The 18,263-nt window shown below is 40.4% G+C and overlaps 2 protein-coding genes and 1 non-coding gene across 4 annotated transcripts; 2 read left to right on the top strand and 1 right to left on the bottom strand.

The window, feature by feature from the left end:
- The first annotated feature begins 177 nt into the window (after window positions 1–177).
- LOC110534571 (sterile alpha motif domain-containing protein 9) lies at window positions 178–10,928 on the top strand. Of its 2 annotated transcripts, XM_021619480.3 has the most exons (6): window positions 178–692; window positions 1,846–2,132; window positions 3,500–3,601; window positions 4,404–4,475; window positions 4,697–4,751; window positions 4,967–10,928. In XM_021619480.3, exons 2-6 carry the CDS (start codon window positions 1,873–1,875, stop codon window positions 9,890–9,892), a joined length of 5,415 nt encoding a protein of 1,804 aa, XP_021475155.3. In that variant the 5' UTR covers window positions 178–692; window positions 1,846–1,872; the 3' UTR covers window positions 9,893–10,928. The 2 variants fall into 2 exon arrangements, with proteins under 2 accessions (XP_021475155.3, XP_021475156.3); XM_021619481.3 differs by lacking the exon at window positions 3,500–3,601 and having other exon boundaries at window positions 442–692.
- Window positions 10,929–12,323: 1,395 nt separating this feature from the next.
- trnal-cag (transfer RNA leucine (anticodon CAG)) lies at window positions 12,324–12,406 on the top strand. The gene has a single exon. It is a non-coding gene; the product is annotated as a tRNA-Leu (tRNA).
- Window positions 12,407–16,425: 4,019 nt separating this feature from the next.
- On the bottom strand, window positions 16,426–17,522 carry LOC110534573 (GTPase IMAP family member 9). Its single transcript, XM_036933969.2, is given in 3 exon segments — window positions 16,426–17,024; window positions 17,027–17,176; window positions 17,179–17,522. Coding segments are annotated over 3 exon segments (993 nt in total). The 5' UTR covers window positions 17,423–17,522.
- Between the last annotated feature and the right edge of the window lie 741 nt (window positions 17,523–18,263).

Here is an 18,263-nt window from a genome sequence, read left to right as displayed (position 1 = left end):
TATATATATACATTGTGGTTGTTGAAGACTAGTGGTGGTGTTCAAGTATAGACGACAGCCACCATATAATGTAATGGAGATAGTGTCGGAGAGGGCAGAAACACTGGCATTGAGCCAGCACAGAACTGGTCCACTGGCTCAATTCCCAGACTCTTTGCCTTCATAAAACAAGGAGACAGTCGAGCTGAGAGTTGAAGGCGGGTAGAAAACACAAACCACACTTCATAGAAGAAGCTCCTCTAACTGTTTTTTCTTTCTTATTTCATCTCACCGGAGTCAATAGGTTTTGCATTCTACTTCCTAACATATTTTAGTCTAAGATACAAGTTTCTGAAATATATATCCAAAGCTACCTCCCACAAACCCTAACTCTGCCCTTTGGTTTCCTTATATGGAGATCATGGGTAGGTCTAAAGTATCGGATATCAGATATCAGCCTTCACACCTCTTCAGACGCAGGCTAAGGATCTACTAGCTGTGAGCTACTAAATAGACCATGTTTCTCCTGTATTAGTAGCTTCTGGGGTTAAATTCGGCACCTCCTAGGTGCGGCCCAGAATACGTGACGAGTTTAGTGGTTCATTGTCAAGAATACAGCGGGGAAACGGTTACTGATATTTCTGTGGCTGCACAGGATCTAAGAACACACCTTTCAAACTGTGCAGATATGAGTGAAGTTAGGACTCTGAGTGGTAAGGTTCTGTTTAAAGTCTTGGATATATTCTGTTATTGTCTACACAAATGTTTTCTAAACTAATAATACTGCTGTAATTAGTCTAATTATTACAAATGAATGCAGCCTAATTACGTTGAGCTCGTTATAATAATAATCGTACTGATTATTTCTCATGCAATAACTGAGATTCTGAATGTATAAATCAGACGTAGTCCGTGGGTGACGAAGGTCCAAGTTTACTCAATAGCGTACTGAAATCAAATGGCTCCCGAGGGAAAATCTTATTTGACGTAGCAAGTCTACAGTACAGAGTTACAGTACACTCCCTGGTATATTATGTGTCTCTGGAATGCAGAAACACAAGTTTTCATTCAGTCTACTCCATGTTCGATGAGGCGATAGGCAATGAATAGATTTGTTTGCTTTTCATGGTAATGTTTGGGAAGTAAGCCGTTGTCAAATAACCATGACACTATTCAAATCACCAGTTCATATGAGAAGCTGAAGTTCCGGGTAAGTATGACTGTCAAATGAAATGTACTGCATGTGCAACCACTGCTGAGTCATCGAGGGGAGGTGTCTGATCTTGTATCCCTGGACCATAGGAGAGAATAACCAGATTACCGTTATCCTCTTTGGCTATTGTAGAAACTGTAGCTTTCTACTGCATGGGAATGCACAGTCTGCCTATTGAAGGTGACACAATATGATACGCCTTTTCTACAAACAACATAACTACCACGTTTGGGAAACAATACATTTTCTACGAGAGTATCCCAAGTGGTTTCTATTCAGAGGAGAGGTATTAGTCTGTTGTGGTCATATAGGAATGTGTGTTTACTAGACCTGTTTCTCTATGATTTGGACAAGAAGTCCGGTACATTGCTTCCACTTGTTTCAATGCTGAGAGTTTCAGAAAGGGAATGAAGTTAGCAGGAGATTTTGATACATGGTTAAAGAGCATTTGACATTTGAGTCATTTATCAGATGCTCTTATCCAGAGCGACTTACAGTTAGTTAGTGCATTCATCTTATTAAGACAGGAAGGTGAGACAACCACATATCACAGTCACAGTAAATACACTGATCCTCAATAAAGAAGTTACTGCTAAAGAGCGTTTTTTTTCAGATCTTTCCTCTCACCCCTCTCGCTTCGTTTTCTTTGTCAGGAACCTGAATGCTGGTGTGGAGACAGGATGAGTGACACCACTGTATCGCCTGAGGGTGCAGAGAGTGGGAAGAGTGAACATATCCGCCAATGGCTGCATAGTAGTCCCACTGCCCCACAGGAGTATAATGAGGACGTTGCAGGGTCAAGTCTTCTCTGCCCTGGTAAACAGGGCTTGGTGGCCCAGGAGGAGAGAGCAGAGTCACCTAGCTGTCTGTCAATGAAGAGTGATCACTCAATGGGTCAGCCAATCAACTTCCACCGAGGACATGGCACAAGAGACAAAAGGTTTGGGCCTGTATTCACAGTCTCAGAGTAGGAGTGCTGCTATAGGATCAGCTTTGCCTTTTAGATCATAATGAATAATATTATATGGACAGAGGGGAACTGATCCTCAATCAACACTACTACTGTGAGACACTTTAGGCCTTTTCGCACAGCAATGTTCTTAGCCCTGTGTTCACACTCACATGTGTTAATCCTGGGCTAAAATATCCTGGGGACAGTGGGGGGAGCAGACGTTAGCCTGCCTACATAGCAACCGTTTTTGTTAGCCATAGCAACTAATGAAAGTATGTTTTTGTTACTGTAATTTAATTATGCCAATGTGCTTTCATCAATTGAAAGCCCTTAATCTATTTTATGAGAATTTCTAAGATTTATTGTTTGCATAAAATAGACGCAGACCAGTCTTTCAATAATAGGTAATAGAATTTATTATCGGAGCGCGCTCCCACTTAATCACGTGCAGCAGTTTATATACAGATCATGACGTAATTTCATTGCTTTAACAGAATCCCCTCCTCTCGACCGGGACAAAGTGAGGTGAAAAGTTCATTCTAACTTACTAACACACTCCCAGGTAACTTTTGACCCCTCAACATTATCGATCACCACTGAGCTGACAGTTCTAATTAACAGAAAACCTAGGAATGCACTCACTGCCTTATCTAAAAACCCCAGAGCTAAGTTTCTGTAGGGTCAACCATAGGTTAACGACCTTATCTGTTTTCACAGTCCACAACCCATTTGTTTTATTCCTAGTTGGAATGGTGTTCATTAACTTTAATTACTCCTTGTCCGTGTCACACAATCCCTTCTTATGAACTCATGTTGTTAATCAGATATAATAAAACAGAGTATAAGTTTACTTAGTTACAATTCTATTTAAAATGGGGATATTGTTTATTCATTTATCCATAATAAATCCAACAGTTTTTTTGTCAGGTTTTTGTCCTCAGATGGAAGGATAAAATAGTATAAATGTACTTATTAAAATAGCGTGCAGAACTCATCACAAGCATATGAAAATTAAGTGAAAATGCAGCTATTGTGATTGGACAGTGAAATATTCTATGCGTTTTTCTTGACCCCCGTTTCACACGGGCTATTTTGGCACCGGGTTTCTGGGTCTAGTCCTACAAAGTTGGACCTAACCCGGCTCCGGAGCAAGGCCAGCTAGCCCTGGGCTAAGGTTGGTGCTAGAATGTGCAAGTGTGAAGACTTGCATAGCCCTAGGCTAAAATCTCAATAAACCCAGGGATAAGGAGACTCGTGCAGTGTGAACACTGCATATGGATGAATATGGGTCCCGATTTCCAACTGTATTTACAAGCTATGTTATAGGGTTAGGGTACTGACTGTATATTTCACAGGGAGGGTGCAGAGTCACCTACATCCAGCTGTGTGTCAATGAGGAGTGACCGCTCAATGGATCCACCGATAAACTACAAGAGAGAGTTTATTCCCAATCGCAGGTAATTTATGATTTTCATAATGAGGACGTTGCAATGTGTCAATACGTCCAACAATCGACAAAAGAGTCTCAGAGTAGGAGTATTGATTAGTATCAGTTTCGATTAGCATCAGTTTTGGTTAGCATCAGTACTGATTAGCTTCAGTTTTGATTAGCATCAGTACTGATTAGCTTCAGTTTTGATTAGCATCAGTTATGATTAGCATCAGTTATGATTAGCATCAGTTATGATTAGCATCAGTACTGATTAGCATCAGTTTTGATTAGCATCAGTTTTGATTAGCATCAGTACTGATTAGCTTGAGTTTTGATTAGCATCAGTTATGATTAGCATCAGTACTGATTAGCTTGAGTTTTGATTAGCATCAGTTATGATTAGCATCAGTACTGATTAGCATCAGTTATGATTAGCATCAGTACTGATTAGCATCAGTTTTGATTAGCATCAGTTTTGAATATTATTTTGCATATGGTTTGATGACGGTTGACTGAGCGAAAGCTCAGCCACAATTAAATAAATAGATTTTCATCTGTCTGGAAAAGTGCAGCGACTTTTTCCTGTTTCTCCAGTTTAGCATTTTGACTCCAGCACCCTCACTAAATTGGTTTGGGTGTGTGGTAGATTCTGCCTATTATCTATTAGATCATAATGATGTAGGGGGACTTGATCCTAGATCAGCACTCCTACTCGGAGACACTTTTGAATATGTGATTTCTAATAGACATCTTGCAGATCGGTAAAAGCTGTACATCATGAGCATAGGATTGATTAAAAACACACCTCAATAACATTTTTTTTGCAGGGAGGGAGCAGACTCACCTACGCCCAGCTATCTGTCAATGAAGAGTGACCAGTCAATGGGTCCATCTTCAAGGTCATTTATGATTTTAATTAATAGATGATTTTTTAAATAATTTAAAGTATCTAGTGTGTGTGTCATGTGGGAATTCATTACTATAAAAAAAATAAACTAAATTAAAATGCACAATACCTTGCATGTATGTATAAAAAAACACATTTGAGGTGATCCAAAACATAAATTTGTTTAATTTCAAATGAATGTATTTGCACCTAATGTATTTCCACCAATTGTAGGATGATGACATCAGACACAACACAACTGTCCATTGGTGGAGTGCATGCAACAATGGTATGTTTGCAAGTTTTAAGCTGAAACTCTATGTATGCATTGTAAATGTATGTTCAGTGGATTGTTCTTAGTTTCAATAATAATAAGCAATAGGCATTGGTGATTTGGCAAATAAAAAATATAAACTATATGTGCAGGTACAGTAACTGTTCATTGGTTTAAAAAGAAATACAACTGCCTATGGTGATGATCGTTTTTATTTATTGGGTTCTCAGCATACTGAACATCATGGCATGAACAGAGTCAGCAACCTCAGAGAATTCCCACAGAGAATCGAAGACTGGACGAAGGAGCATGTGAAAGAGTGGCTAATTAGTAGCCTCAAACTCCCTGAGGTCGCAACAAAACTTTATGAACAGGACGTGTCAGGAGCTAGCCTGGTTTGCATTGAGAAACAGGACTTGACTGATTTCGGTGTTAAGTTTGGGCCTGCGATTCAAATCATAAAAAATGTAGAGATACTGAGAAACGACTTGGAGAGTGTAGGGAGAAGCATGAGATCCCCTGAGAGTGACCCCTTCAGAAGACAGGAGAGATTTAGATTTAGAGCCATACCAGAAGCTAGGATGGGGTCACATGAGGAAACTCAGGATTCTGACAGTGTGAAATCGGAGTCGGTGGCTCCAAGTCTAAGCTCATCATGGACATCAGTGGAAGAACTGAGACATTCCGGTTCAGATGTTGCATCCCCCATTCTACTGCCAATGGTAGAGTCGGAATACATTCCAGCTTATGGAAATATGGAGGACAATACGAGACAAAGTGAGACGTCCATCTCATCATTTGACCACTTAAGAGAAACTGCTCCAAATCTGGAGAAGAGAATATGTCCCCCACGTCCCTTTGACCAAAACGACCTATCGTTCACATACATACAAAATGATATCCTCCCCCCTGAATCCGGTCCAAGCAATCTCATTGACCCGGTACATGAGTACAAGCTCCTGCCAAGCACAGAGGAAGCCAGTGAGATAGATATTCTGGAAAAGTTCAGCAATGAAGTGTTTCGTTTTTCCGCAGCCTGCATGAACTCTCGCACCAATGGTACAATTCATTTTGGGGTGACAGGCGGGCCCGGACACATGCATGGACAGGTGATTGGGCAAAACCTGCCATCATTCAATATGTATACAGACAGGTTTGACTTGCATCTCAAGGAACACTTTGGAGAAGAAACAAATATCGCAAGATCATGCATCAGACCTCCAAAATTCTTTCAGGTTCAACGTCTAGATGGCGCGACTTCAGACAAGTGGGTGATAGAAGTTGATGTTGTCCCAAGTTATTCACAGACTCAAGAGAAGCTTTTCTATACCTCAATAATACCTGAACAAAATGGAGAAGAATACAAAACTGAATGTCTGTTTATTCGACAAGGTCCAAAGAGCATCAACATTCTTGCAGACAATAATCCCAGAAGTCTACAGGAGAAGATGAGAGGTTTGACAGAGGAAGTCAAATGTTGGTCATCAGCACGCAAGTCAAAAGAGGAGAGCAACTGTCAGCAGCCCAACCAAAACCACCAAGGTCAGAGGCTAAAACAATTGATAACTCATGGGAGAGACACACTTGAAAACTCATTGCAAGTTCTAGTTGTCACAAACAAGTGCCACCCCAGTCATCATGAACATTTGGGTTTTTTGAAAGAGATGAAGTTGTTTGCAGTGCTCGAGTTTGACCCAGAATCTGACATGAACGGGACATGCAGTTTCTACAGAACAGATCGCATAGCGAATCTTCATTACCCTCGAATGTACAATACTAATGACAATGTCTCCACTGTTATCGGAAAGCTGAACTTGTTTAAGCAGACAAGCTGGGTCTTTTGTAATGGTCGAGCAAATGAGGTCAGTGAAGCAGACAGACCTTTCAGTACCAGTGAATGGCTCAAGAAACGTGCTGGAGAAATCAGCGATATGGTTTCATTTCTCTGCAATCCAGACGTCTTGTCGAAAGACAGATTACTTGTGGTGTTCATGCTTCACTCAGGAGTCACTGACATCTCAAGCCCTATACTTGAGGCCTTTTGTGCGATCTATCGCACTCTTGAGGGTGAGGATAATATGCTCTGCATATGCAAAGATTCAAATGTATTCAGTCAATGGAGAGACATGATAAACACTCGCTGCAAAGTGGATATTACTAGTAAATGTATCTACGAATTGAGCCTGACTGAAATCGACTGCACCATCAGGAAAATCAAAGAACCCCAGACACGGTCCTCTAGGAGATATCTGCCATCTTCTGGCTCCAGTTCAGTCCTCCTGACACAAAAAGACGAAGAGCTGATGACCGTACTTGATATACTGAGTGAAAATGAATGTGAGAACACTGAAATTGAAACCAAAGACACTTTTGAGGAATTCAAGACCAACACGGAGGAGGACTTTTACAGAGGCGGACAAGTGACTTGGTGGAACTTCTACTTGTCCGAGAGGCCAGGTTGTCTGCCATTCATCAAACGTGACAAGTATGAGGATCTTCACAACCTGATCACACCTACAGAGAGGTACACATCGCCATGCATAATAATAAACCTCTTCCATCATCCAGGATGTGGTGGAACAACACTGGCCATGCACGTGTTGTGGAACTTGAGATGTAAATTCAGATGTGCCGTTCTGAAAAACACCACAGCACAGAACAGTGAGATCGCAGTCCAAGTCACACACCTGCTGACCTGTGGCAAAGAGAAGCAGTTGATGTATTCTCCTGTTCTACTCTTGGTGGACAACTGGGAGGACGTTGAAGACCTACAGAGATGCATACTAAGTGCAGCCAACGAGAAGAAGAAACCTGACACTCTGATGGTCATCATACTGAACTGTGAGAGATCACAGATTCCTGCAGAGAGCTCCAGAAACAGCCGACTTGACAATGTGTTCATGATCAACAAGCTCTCCACCAAAGAGCAGAGCTTCTTTGAGGTGAAACTGAAAGAGCTCAAAGGTCACCATCAAAAACCTGAAACGTTCTACGCCTTCATGATCATGACAAACAATTTCAGTGAGAAGTACATCAAGAATCTGGTGCGAAACACCCTGAAAGACCTTGACACCTCCAGAAAAGAAGGACAGCTATTTTCACTCTTAGCTTTGCTAAATACATATGTGAATGGCTCCTACATGGCCCTGTCCCTATGTGAGGATTTTGTGGGGATTAGGAATGCTCTGTGGGGAAAAGAGACACTTGAGGACAAAATTAACCCATACTCCACGCTACTGATCCGCTTCAACATTGAAGAGCACGGCACTTATCAGGCAGTTCGGTTTCTACACCAAATGATTGCAAGTAATTGCCTCAAAGTCCTCACCGGAAAGCACAAGCTTCAACTGGGGGAAATAACAACCAGTCTGTTACACTGTGACTTGCTGTACAAATCTGGCATGGGTAAGGACATCCTGGTTCAAAACATCCAAAGTATGCTGATCACGCGGCAACGAAAGGAACTTGGACATGACAAAGATACACTGTTCTCTCCTTTGATTGAAGACATACAGACGGATGAGGGAATCAGCCAAATCAAAGAAGTTCTTGTAAGAGCAACAATGAGATTTGACAAAAACGCAACTCTGCCACAAGCTTTGGCAAGGCATTTCTATCTGAAAGAGAAGGATTATATATCTGCTCTGCAATGGGCCAAGGATGCACAGCAGAAAATGTACAATTCTTACATTGCAGACACATTGGGACAGGTGTACAAAAGCCACCTGAAATATGAAATTGAACGTGCTGAGGAGCTCACTCCAGAAGGGTTAGACAAATGCCTAAAATTAGCATTTCAGGCCACCAAAGCATTCAGAGATTCACAGGAACTCGCAAAGAAGGACGAGCCAATGGATTCCCTTGATCTGCCCAACAGAAAGAGGCAACGAACCTACAACACATCTGGGTATGTCGGTGAAATGGAAGTTTCAATGATTGTTTTTGATATCATCAAAGATATTCCTTTTTTCAACAAAAGTGATGCACTCCAGCGAGACAAAATGCTGCAGTTCCTCAAAAACCACTTGCCAGTGAGTGATTTTCATGAAACAACAAACAGTACAAATTATCAATTCATTGCTGTTCTGTCAGACCACGAGAAATTCCTGGTCTCTTTGAAGCCACGGCTGAAGGAGATGTTCAGTTTTTTTGAGAACTACTTCACATACCTGAAGCCAAGGTCAATTGAGAAGGAGACAGCAGAGGACAGAAACAAACGAAAAGTATCAGAGCTCTTCAAGAAGTACATTCACATCTTCTGTTCCTCGGGAGAAGAGAGAGCCTCCGAAAGGGCCAGTAAACCAAAACTGAGTCTCCGGCAGGAGATAGAGGAGCAGCGAAACTATTTGGAGCAAAAACGAGCAGATTCATTTGCTGGTCTTCTCCAGTATCTGAATGAGAAGAATGGGAATCAAATTGAATTAATTCTGAAGAAATTGCAGTTCATTGTTCAAAATTCTACACGGAAACTCATGGCTGATCGGATCAATTTCATCCTTGCAAACATTGTTCTTCACTGCGTTAAGCAAAGCTCAACATTGATGAAGAGGTACGAGGAGCTGGTCTCCCTTCTCAACGAGGCACTGCAAGAAGAGGGAACCAATTCAAACTGCACAGAGCTGTACTACCTCTCAATGTTGCTGATGTGGCCAAGAAAGGACAACCTGCTTGAGAGCACCACAACGTTCAAAAACATTGGCACGTATGTCACTTCATCGAAAAAATCTTTCCATCGTCGCTTCTCCCACATGTTGCCGGCGAAGAGTTGCATCGCACATTTCTACCTCGGGAAATCAAGAGGACTGAGGAGAATAATTCACAAAGGCAGGCTTGATCAGTTGCTGTACAAAGAGGGACCCAAAACATCACACAAGAAGGCCTCATCCAAAGATAGACCCCCAAACCCGCATCAACTGTGGCAAAGTGGAGCAATATGGAGGGATCCTGAGATACAAAACCTTTTACAGCGGGTCAAAGGCAAAACGGAAAACGGTGATATTTATGTTTACTACGGGGGCAATTTGAAAATCTCAGTGCGTCCAGTATACCTTGGTGGAGTCCGGAGTGGATGCAGTACGGAGGAGGTCTCCTTTTACCTTGGATTCACCATGGAGGGACCCGTCGCTTATGACATAAAGTATGAAAATGACCGGTAAACAGCTTACCATCAGGCAGACTGAGTAAGGGATGCAAGCGTTTGCACTTAGGGAAGGCAAGGCTTCCATTGAAGTTATATAGGCCTAGAGGGTTTGACTGGGGTGAATGTCTGTGAACCAGGACAGAATCACATTAAGTAAGATACCAGTGTGCTCTTGTCACTGTGTGAGGAAACCCAACCTCAGCCACCTGCATATAATCAAAGCAGAGAGAACAGGTGTCGGGTGACATACAGCAATGAATCATTCATGCTTTTAGAGGTGAAACAATGACAATCATTCATGCTTTTAGAGGTGAAACAATGACAATCATTCATGCTTTTAGAGGTGAAACAATGACAATCATTCATGCTTTTAGAGGTGAAACAATGACAATCATTCATGCTTTTAGAGGTGAAACAATGACAATCATTCATGCTTTTAGAGGTGAAACAATGACAATCATTCATGCTTTTAGAGGTGAAACAATGACAATCAATCTTGCATCAGAATGGATTGTAATGTCTCTAAGTCCCTGTAATTTTATCTCTAAGTCCCTGTAATTTTATCTCCAAGTCCCTGTAATTTTGTTTCTAAGTCCCTGTAATTTTGTTTCTAAGTCCCTGTAATTTTATCTCCAAGTCCCTGTAATTTTGTTTCTAAGTCCCTGTAATTTTGTCTCTAAATCCCTCTAATTCTGTCTCTAAGTCCCTCTAATTGTAACATACAGTAGTACTATACAGTAGCAGACCAATGAACAAGGATTGTAGACCTATAAACCATTTGCAACTATTCAATGCTTAAAACATGTTTTATGGTTTTGCATTGTGTTTATTGAAACTACGGAATGATTATTATGTTACAAGGCATATTGACTTTCTGCAAGTTATGTATCTTCTTCAGATGTTTGTCTAAATACATTCAATTGCGTGGTTATTTGAAATGATATGCTACATTATTTACAAGAGAAAAGAAATTAGGAGAAAACCTATTGTCAATGTTTGTTAATGGAATAAAGAGAATTGCATACTATATATATATACAGTATATACCTGTATATAATTGAGGATATTTTTTCTCTGAATGTTCTCTAAAACAATTATGATTCTATAACAAAATGTTACCTGCATGTATTGCACCCTACTGAAAATATTTTAATATGTGACACTTTTCAAATCAAATCAAATTGGTCACATACACATGTTTAGCAGATGTTATTGCGGGTGTAGCGAAATGCTTGTGCTTCTAGCTCCGACAGTGCAGTAACATCTAACAACATATACCCAAAACACACAAATCTTAAGTAAGGAATGGAAATAAGAATATATGCAGATATGGACGAGCGATGTCAGAGCGGCATGGACTTAGATACAGTAGAGAAATATAGAATTAAGCAATAAGGCACGAGGGGGTGTGGTATATGACCAATATACCTCGGCCAATATACAATTTTGAACCTGGTAGTGTGCCAAATTAATATTCATAACCTACAGTAAAGCACTGTTTGATTATGTTGTTGTTGTGTTTAATTTACCAGCAAATGTTTCATGTGCCACTGGCTTTTCTATATCTTACCATCTGCCAATGTTCAGCTGGAAAACTATACAAAATGGCCATCCCTGGAATATACTGGTCCTGATCAGTAGGAATGTTATTTTTCAAATAGAAACACAGCAGGCAGATAGAGACTATCTATCATGACTTATTAAGTTGCTACAAAAAAAAAAGGATTTTGCTCTGTTTTAGTCACTGAAATAGTTTTTCAGAATAACTGGTCTGACAGCACCCTCTACTGGACCAATACAAATCACACACTGTCAGTGTGGGGCCGATTACGTGTTAACTAGGTATTCTTGTGATTTTTTTTATACAATAGGATCCCCCAAAGAAGTGTGTGAGGGGCTGATTGTGAGAACGTAGACTTTCTCTCAGTCAAGCTGTCCAATACAATAACGGTTGTTGTAGACAACATATAGTGTCCGTATGCTTGTGTACTTACTGTATCTGTCTGTCTGCCATTTTCTCACATTACAACGTAATTAACTTCCAAAACCAATGTCCTGAAAAGCGTTAAAAGTTCCCAAAACTATAGCCCAACAGACTTAGCTAGCTACTGCTACTCCTTTATAGCCACAAGACAGCAAGCAAGATATATTAATAAACATGTATTCTAAAGAGAGATAGATAGCTAAGAAAGTAGGCTATTTACCGGATATCTAAATGAACGCAAACCAACGCAAGGTTCGCTATTATGAAGGCATTTCTTTATAAAACATAATGAATAGCAAACGTTTGGCGTGGCTTTATGCAATGGTTGCGTAAACCGCGGATAATGTTCTTCTTCATTTTTCCAATGTATTATAATTTTAGTATTCCCCACAATACTTATAGTTAAACGATCTACCGTAAACTGTCAGGGTCATGTACTGGTAATTTGAGTTCATTCCTGTATGTCAGGATGGCCGAGCGGTCTAAGGCGCTGCGTTCAGGTCGCAGTCTCCCCTGGAGGCGTGGGTTCGAATCCCACTTCTGACATTAATTTTTGTAATGTAGATGCAACATGCCTTTCTTTGTAACATATTTATATTCAACAGGAAATGAATGTCAGAAAATGTTGTTCAGTGTTATAACACTTTGACCCAAAAATGAAAGGTACAGATCAACCATTTTACTTGTTTAAGGTTTTTGTTTCCTGACATTGAAAGCAGTCTATGACTGTGAATGAGTCACTGCAATACACACTATGATTTGGTAAACTAACATCTGCACTGATTTTGCAACATGTATAAATGCAAAGAGAATAATTAAGCATGGTGTTGTGCCAATAAATTATATATAGACTAGAAGACTTATAGGGGGCGCTGTGTTGAAGCCAAAATGCCTCCATCTTGGCACTCCCCTTGTTTGTAATTAATATTTTGGAAGCTATAGAAATGCATTTATTAATGTCTACATTTGTTTTTTGCCACATGTATTATATTACAGACACCTAAATGCATACTTTACAATTATATTATGTGAGGTAAACATACATATAAAAAATCTATATATAAAAACATTTAAAAATATATATATATTTATTATATTACTAATGTTACTATCCCCAGTACAACAAAAAAATACTTAAAAACATGTAATTTTGTCCTGAAACATTTAAAGCTGCAAAGGGTCACTTTTTTGGGTGACCCTACAAAATTCAGACAGAAATTTTAGTTATAGATCTGTCATTATCATTGAAATCAATTCTAAGAAGCTTAGATCTATGTTATGTGCACAATTTATATTCTTCCCATTCTTAACTTTCATTTCTGCATCTTTCACTTTTGATTTTGTTCACCAGCTTCAAACAACTGAAAATACAATATTTTTGGTTATTGAAGACATATTTCACAGCTGTTTCGATGGTACAATGACTCTCTACGCTATACTTGCTTGTTTGATCACAAACTTATATTAGGCAAACTATTCGAATTTTTGCAACCAGGAAATGGCAGAGAAATTTTTGCATAATGTACCTTTAAAATGATCTAGGCTATTATGATGTTTTGAAGCCATTCATACACTTTTCACGTTGCATGTACACACATACATAGCTAATTCAATTGATAAATTAAATAAAAAGTCACGGTAACTTAGCCCAGAGTTTAAATTCTACGATCAGTGTTTATTCATGGATGCAAAGGGAAGCCAGGCTTCCCCCGCAATAAACCTACAATTATTTATCCTTGTCTCTCTGTTTTTCATACTTTTCCTTCAATTTGCAAGAGGCTGAATGTATCTCACCAGAGAAAGCATCAGAGCAAGCGAAACAAAGGCCATCTTGCTCTGTATGTGTAGCCCGATTATCGGATGCTGTCTTGACAAAAAGAGTATGACATTGTTGCCGCCCGTAGCATTGGATACAAGGGAAGCCAGCAAGCATTTGGCCTCCCCTGATTAAAAAAATAAATAAAAAATGATAACCAATCAGCGTTGAGCTAAACTGAGTGAGCTCAACTGTGAATGGCTCTAGCACACAAAAAAAGGAAGCCAGTTTGGATTTGGCTTTATCTCTTTTTAACGTTGTCCTCCAGTGGCTAGCTAGCTAAAATTGTCCCTTTCTTAAATTAACAATGGATTTAAATAGGGATTTGGAGTTGTGATTTTACTTAATTCTCCATACTGGACAATGATTATAACAGAGATTCGACATTCGATCCAACCATAAATTCATACATTGTACATTGGCAAAGGGCAGTCTACAAAACCTTGTGTACTCTGTTCATAAGAGATTTTAGTTTTGTGAACAGAGAACTGCATGGAGGTCGAATGTTTCATCGATGACAAAATTAGCAGAATGCTTCTCCCACTGCCGGACACTGGGCTTCCTCTGGTGAGTGGAAATGCCAAATGGATACTTCAGATTTATACATCTGGTGAACCGTCTGGCTCATTGCTCTACCTGTTCGTGTGCTGTATGAGAGTCATAGACCGTTTTGGCCACATGAAAGACAGGAGGATGTCTTTGGCATTTCTCTACAAGTATGGTGAGTCAACATGTTTTTTCTACTTGCTCGCTCGCACGCACGCACGCACGCACGCACGCACACAATCAGTGTCATGTACAGCCACATCATATTTAGCTAACAGGAATGCGGCAGATACTTCATGTTTTTGATGGAAGACCAGGTGTGTTGCATTTAGGCAATCACTGACCTGATCAATTAGCTGGTATGGTGCCTCGTTGGAACAAAATCCTGCTGGACCTGAGAGACTCCAGGAACAGGGTTGCCTTCCCCTGGTCTACACGAAGGGACTAGTTAGGGCTTGTTTTTGAACAGGGACTCTTTTTTCTACGAGAACCCTTCTTCTACATGCAAGGCACTTCTGATTAGCGTTGTTACTGTGAGTATCATCATTTGGGAATGACCAGCTTTAATAAACGGTGTTGTGATAATGTGTTATTTAAAGAAAAATGTCCTCCCTGAATAAAAACAAAACATTGAGTGGAATATCTGCTCTTTGTCTTGAAATATCATCCATCACATGATAATCTATGGTTCTAGTCAATTCAGTTTAATTCAATTCAACTGACACTGCATCTGTTCCTCCAAATGTGGCTCCTGCTGCATGAGACACCCAATCCTGTTCTTTTCAGTTTTTCATGTTTTATTGTGTGTAGCTGATGTGTAGTCTGGTAGGTGAGCCCCCTTTAGAACTCACAGGCAACAGTCGATCACCATTCACATTACCAGATAGTGACAATGTCTCTTCTACTTGACAGCCACTACTTCCGTTAAACATCTTCATAATACACAAACAGTACAGACACTTCAACAGACAGTCCAACTTTCTGGTGGCTGAACCCTAACCTTCTGGTGGCTCAACTCTAACCTTCTGGTGGCTGAACCCTAACCTTCTGGTGGCTAAACCTTAACCTTCTGGTGGCTGAACCGTAACCTTCTGGTGCCTGAACCATATCCTTCGGGTGCCTGAACCATATCCTTCGGATGGCTGAACCTTAACCTTCTGGTGGCTGAACCCTAACCTTCTGGTGGCTGAACCCTAACCTTCTGGTGGCTGAACCCTAGCCTTTTTTGAGTGGCTAAACCTTAATCTTCTGGTGGCTGAACCCTAACCTTCAGGTGGCTGAACCTCCTAGGGGCTCCAACCCCTAGGTCTCCAACCGGTCATATATACAGTGGGCATATTTAATACATCCAGGCTTTCTAGGTCCATTCCCTTCATTCATATTCAGCCTACGACCCTCACCTCCTGAAGATGTCAGAATGACTGGAAACAGCTACACAAACTTTGCCTACCTCGTTTTTGTGTACTGGTTCCTGTTCCACTGATTCGGACTGTGAATTGTGGTGAAACATGCAAACTATGCCAATTCTTAGGTTCCAGGTTCTGGTACAAATTCCAGCTTGACTCCAAAGAAAGCTTGATTTATTTGCCACACTGGGTCATACAGCTGCAAAGACAAGATATGAAGACACAAGCACAGACCCCCGTTCTGTGTCTAGGATGAACAATCAATCTTTGCTGCTGTGAAGGTGGCGTTATAGTTCCAGCTCGAGTCCGGTGGTTCGCCACGCATCTCACAGGTCTCCTTATCAGTCACGAGAGGCCTTGAGGGAGTCAATCACATAAGCAGAGAGAACACTTATTTTGATTCTAAGAAATGATGAAATTCCAACATTTTAAGAGAATATAATGACATACATTTTGAGAAAATATTATTTAAAACATATTAAGATATAAGACAGTGTTATAGGACAGTAATGTATGATCTATCAGCTCTAACACATGGCTCCTATCCCAACCTTATGGACAGACCTGTGCTTACTTCCCTCTGGCCAATACCATTTCACATAGATCATTCGATCTAAACATATTAAAACATGTTCAAGTCAATTAGTCTGTTTACAGCAGTAGTTACAGATGGTGGAAGTTGTTTGACCGTCAACCCTGGAACAGGCAAGATGAAGAGACACTAAGCGAAAAGTCAGAAGATGTACTGATATCCATGTCCAATTACGTTGAATATCTAAGCAGTCAAGTCAAATAAATTATTTTGTATCATATACAGCAAACATTGGTTTCAAAAACACCTCTATTGCTCCTGCTACACCTCCTACTATTGCACCCACTGCTGCACCAACTGGTAATGCAATAGCAGCTCCAATAGCAGCTCCACCTGCAGCAGCAGAACCTACAACAGCAAGATAACGCCCAGCTGTGTTTCTTTCAGCTTTCTCTCGAGCCTCTCTTTCATGTTTTTCTCTCAGCTCCTTTCTTGCTTTCTCCAGAGCCTCTCCTTCAAAAAAATTATTCAGTTTCTCATCCTCTCTGTTTCTCTTCTCTTTGTTCTCTCCAAGGATCCTGTTCTTCTCCTCTTCAATCGCTCTCTCAGCCTCCTGGAACATCTCCGTGGTGTAGTGGCTTCCTCCATTCATCTTCACCATCTTGTTTATCTTCTCAAGCAGCTCAGTGACCTGGGAGCGACTCTTATCTTTGTTGTTGGAGACATGAAATCCCTCCTTGCATTGGTCAACTAAGCTTACTACATTTTGTGTTCCAGACACTAATTCTTTGATCGTTACATCCTCAAGGAGGTTTCCATGTGTGAAGAGAACAATTGTGTATTTTGATGCTTCAGCACTGAAGAGTGCTGAATCATTTGCACTGCTTTCTGCTCTTCTTCAGTGACTCTTCCCAGCTTGATCACAATCAGGAACACATGGGGACCAGGAGAAGAGAGGTTGACGCACATTGTGATATTTCCTATTGCTTCCTCCTGTGTAAACTTTGTGTCAAACACCCTGGGGTGTCAATAACAGCCACACGTTGCCCACACACCATCTCTCTTTCCTTATCAAAGTCTTTAGTCACAGAGTTGGAATGTGAATGTGATTTTAACACTTTCTTCCCCAGGATGGTGTTTCCTTCTGCACTCTTCCCAGCTCCAGTCTTCCCCACCAGCACAATCCGGTTCTCTCTTGGATAATAAGGGAAAGTTGTTGCTGTATAGTGTTTTTGTTGTAAAATCAGCTGTTCACTGTTCATGGGAGGCCCATGAACTGGGTGAAATTAAAACATCACAAGTCAGTTGTATTCAGCAACTAATCAACACTGCAGAGGACATAGCTGAGATGAAAATGCTTCATCACATGTATTTATTTTCAAAGACACAACTAGGCATATCAGACTTATGGTTGTTGCACCGACAAAACTGGGAAGTGGAGAAATATTAAACGTATGGAGATTAACAGTAGTGTTCTGACAAGCACACAAATGACGCTGTAATTTAGCTCATTCCTTGTCTGGAATGATAATTGTGGTAACCCGTAACAAAAATCAAATAAAAAAGGTAGAACAGCCCAAATCAGTTTCCATCACTGTATTGTACAGTGAAATTAAGACAAAGTACTCAGCAGTCATGTTTGGGTTTTGGAATGCTGTCAAGCTCTTACCAGGTCTAGTGTTCCCAACCAGAGCAATCCAGGTCTCTTTTGGATCAGAAGGAAATGTTGCTAATGTAGAGAGAAATGTGATGTTGATGTTCTTTCTGTTTGGGCATCTTATAGAACAGCTACTAATGCTATATTTTCAGTCTCACATTGTTTCTTAGACTTACATTATTGGTCTATAAAATACAAACTCTAAGCAAATTAACAATGACATTATCTACAGGTAACTTCCTAAATAAGCCTACAGACTAAGTTTCCACATTAGGCAAATATGGCAGCAGTCTCTTGCTGCCTTGGGTAGAGCACCAGTTGAAAAAGTGTAATGTAATCGATATTGTGTGGGACACATAGAGAGAAGATCTCTAAAAAAAAAAAATCTACGAGAGAGAAGCAAGGAAAAGGCATCTGAAAGAATGTTGGGGAGAGAACCAACTTCC

Source organism: Oncorhynchus mykiss, chromosome 10 (assembly GCF_057628025.1).
Source record: "Oncorhynchus mykiss isolate SJ-2025 chromosome 10, ASM5762802v1, whole genome shotgun sequence".
Taxonomy (NCBI): Eukaryota; Metazoa; Chordata; class Actinopteri; order Salmoniformes; family Salmonidae; genus Oncorhynchus; species Oncorhynchus mykiss.
The sequence above is the reverse complement of the archived record's forward strand: the minus strand, read 5'-3'. Positions and strand labels throughout refer to the sequence as shown.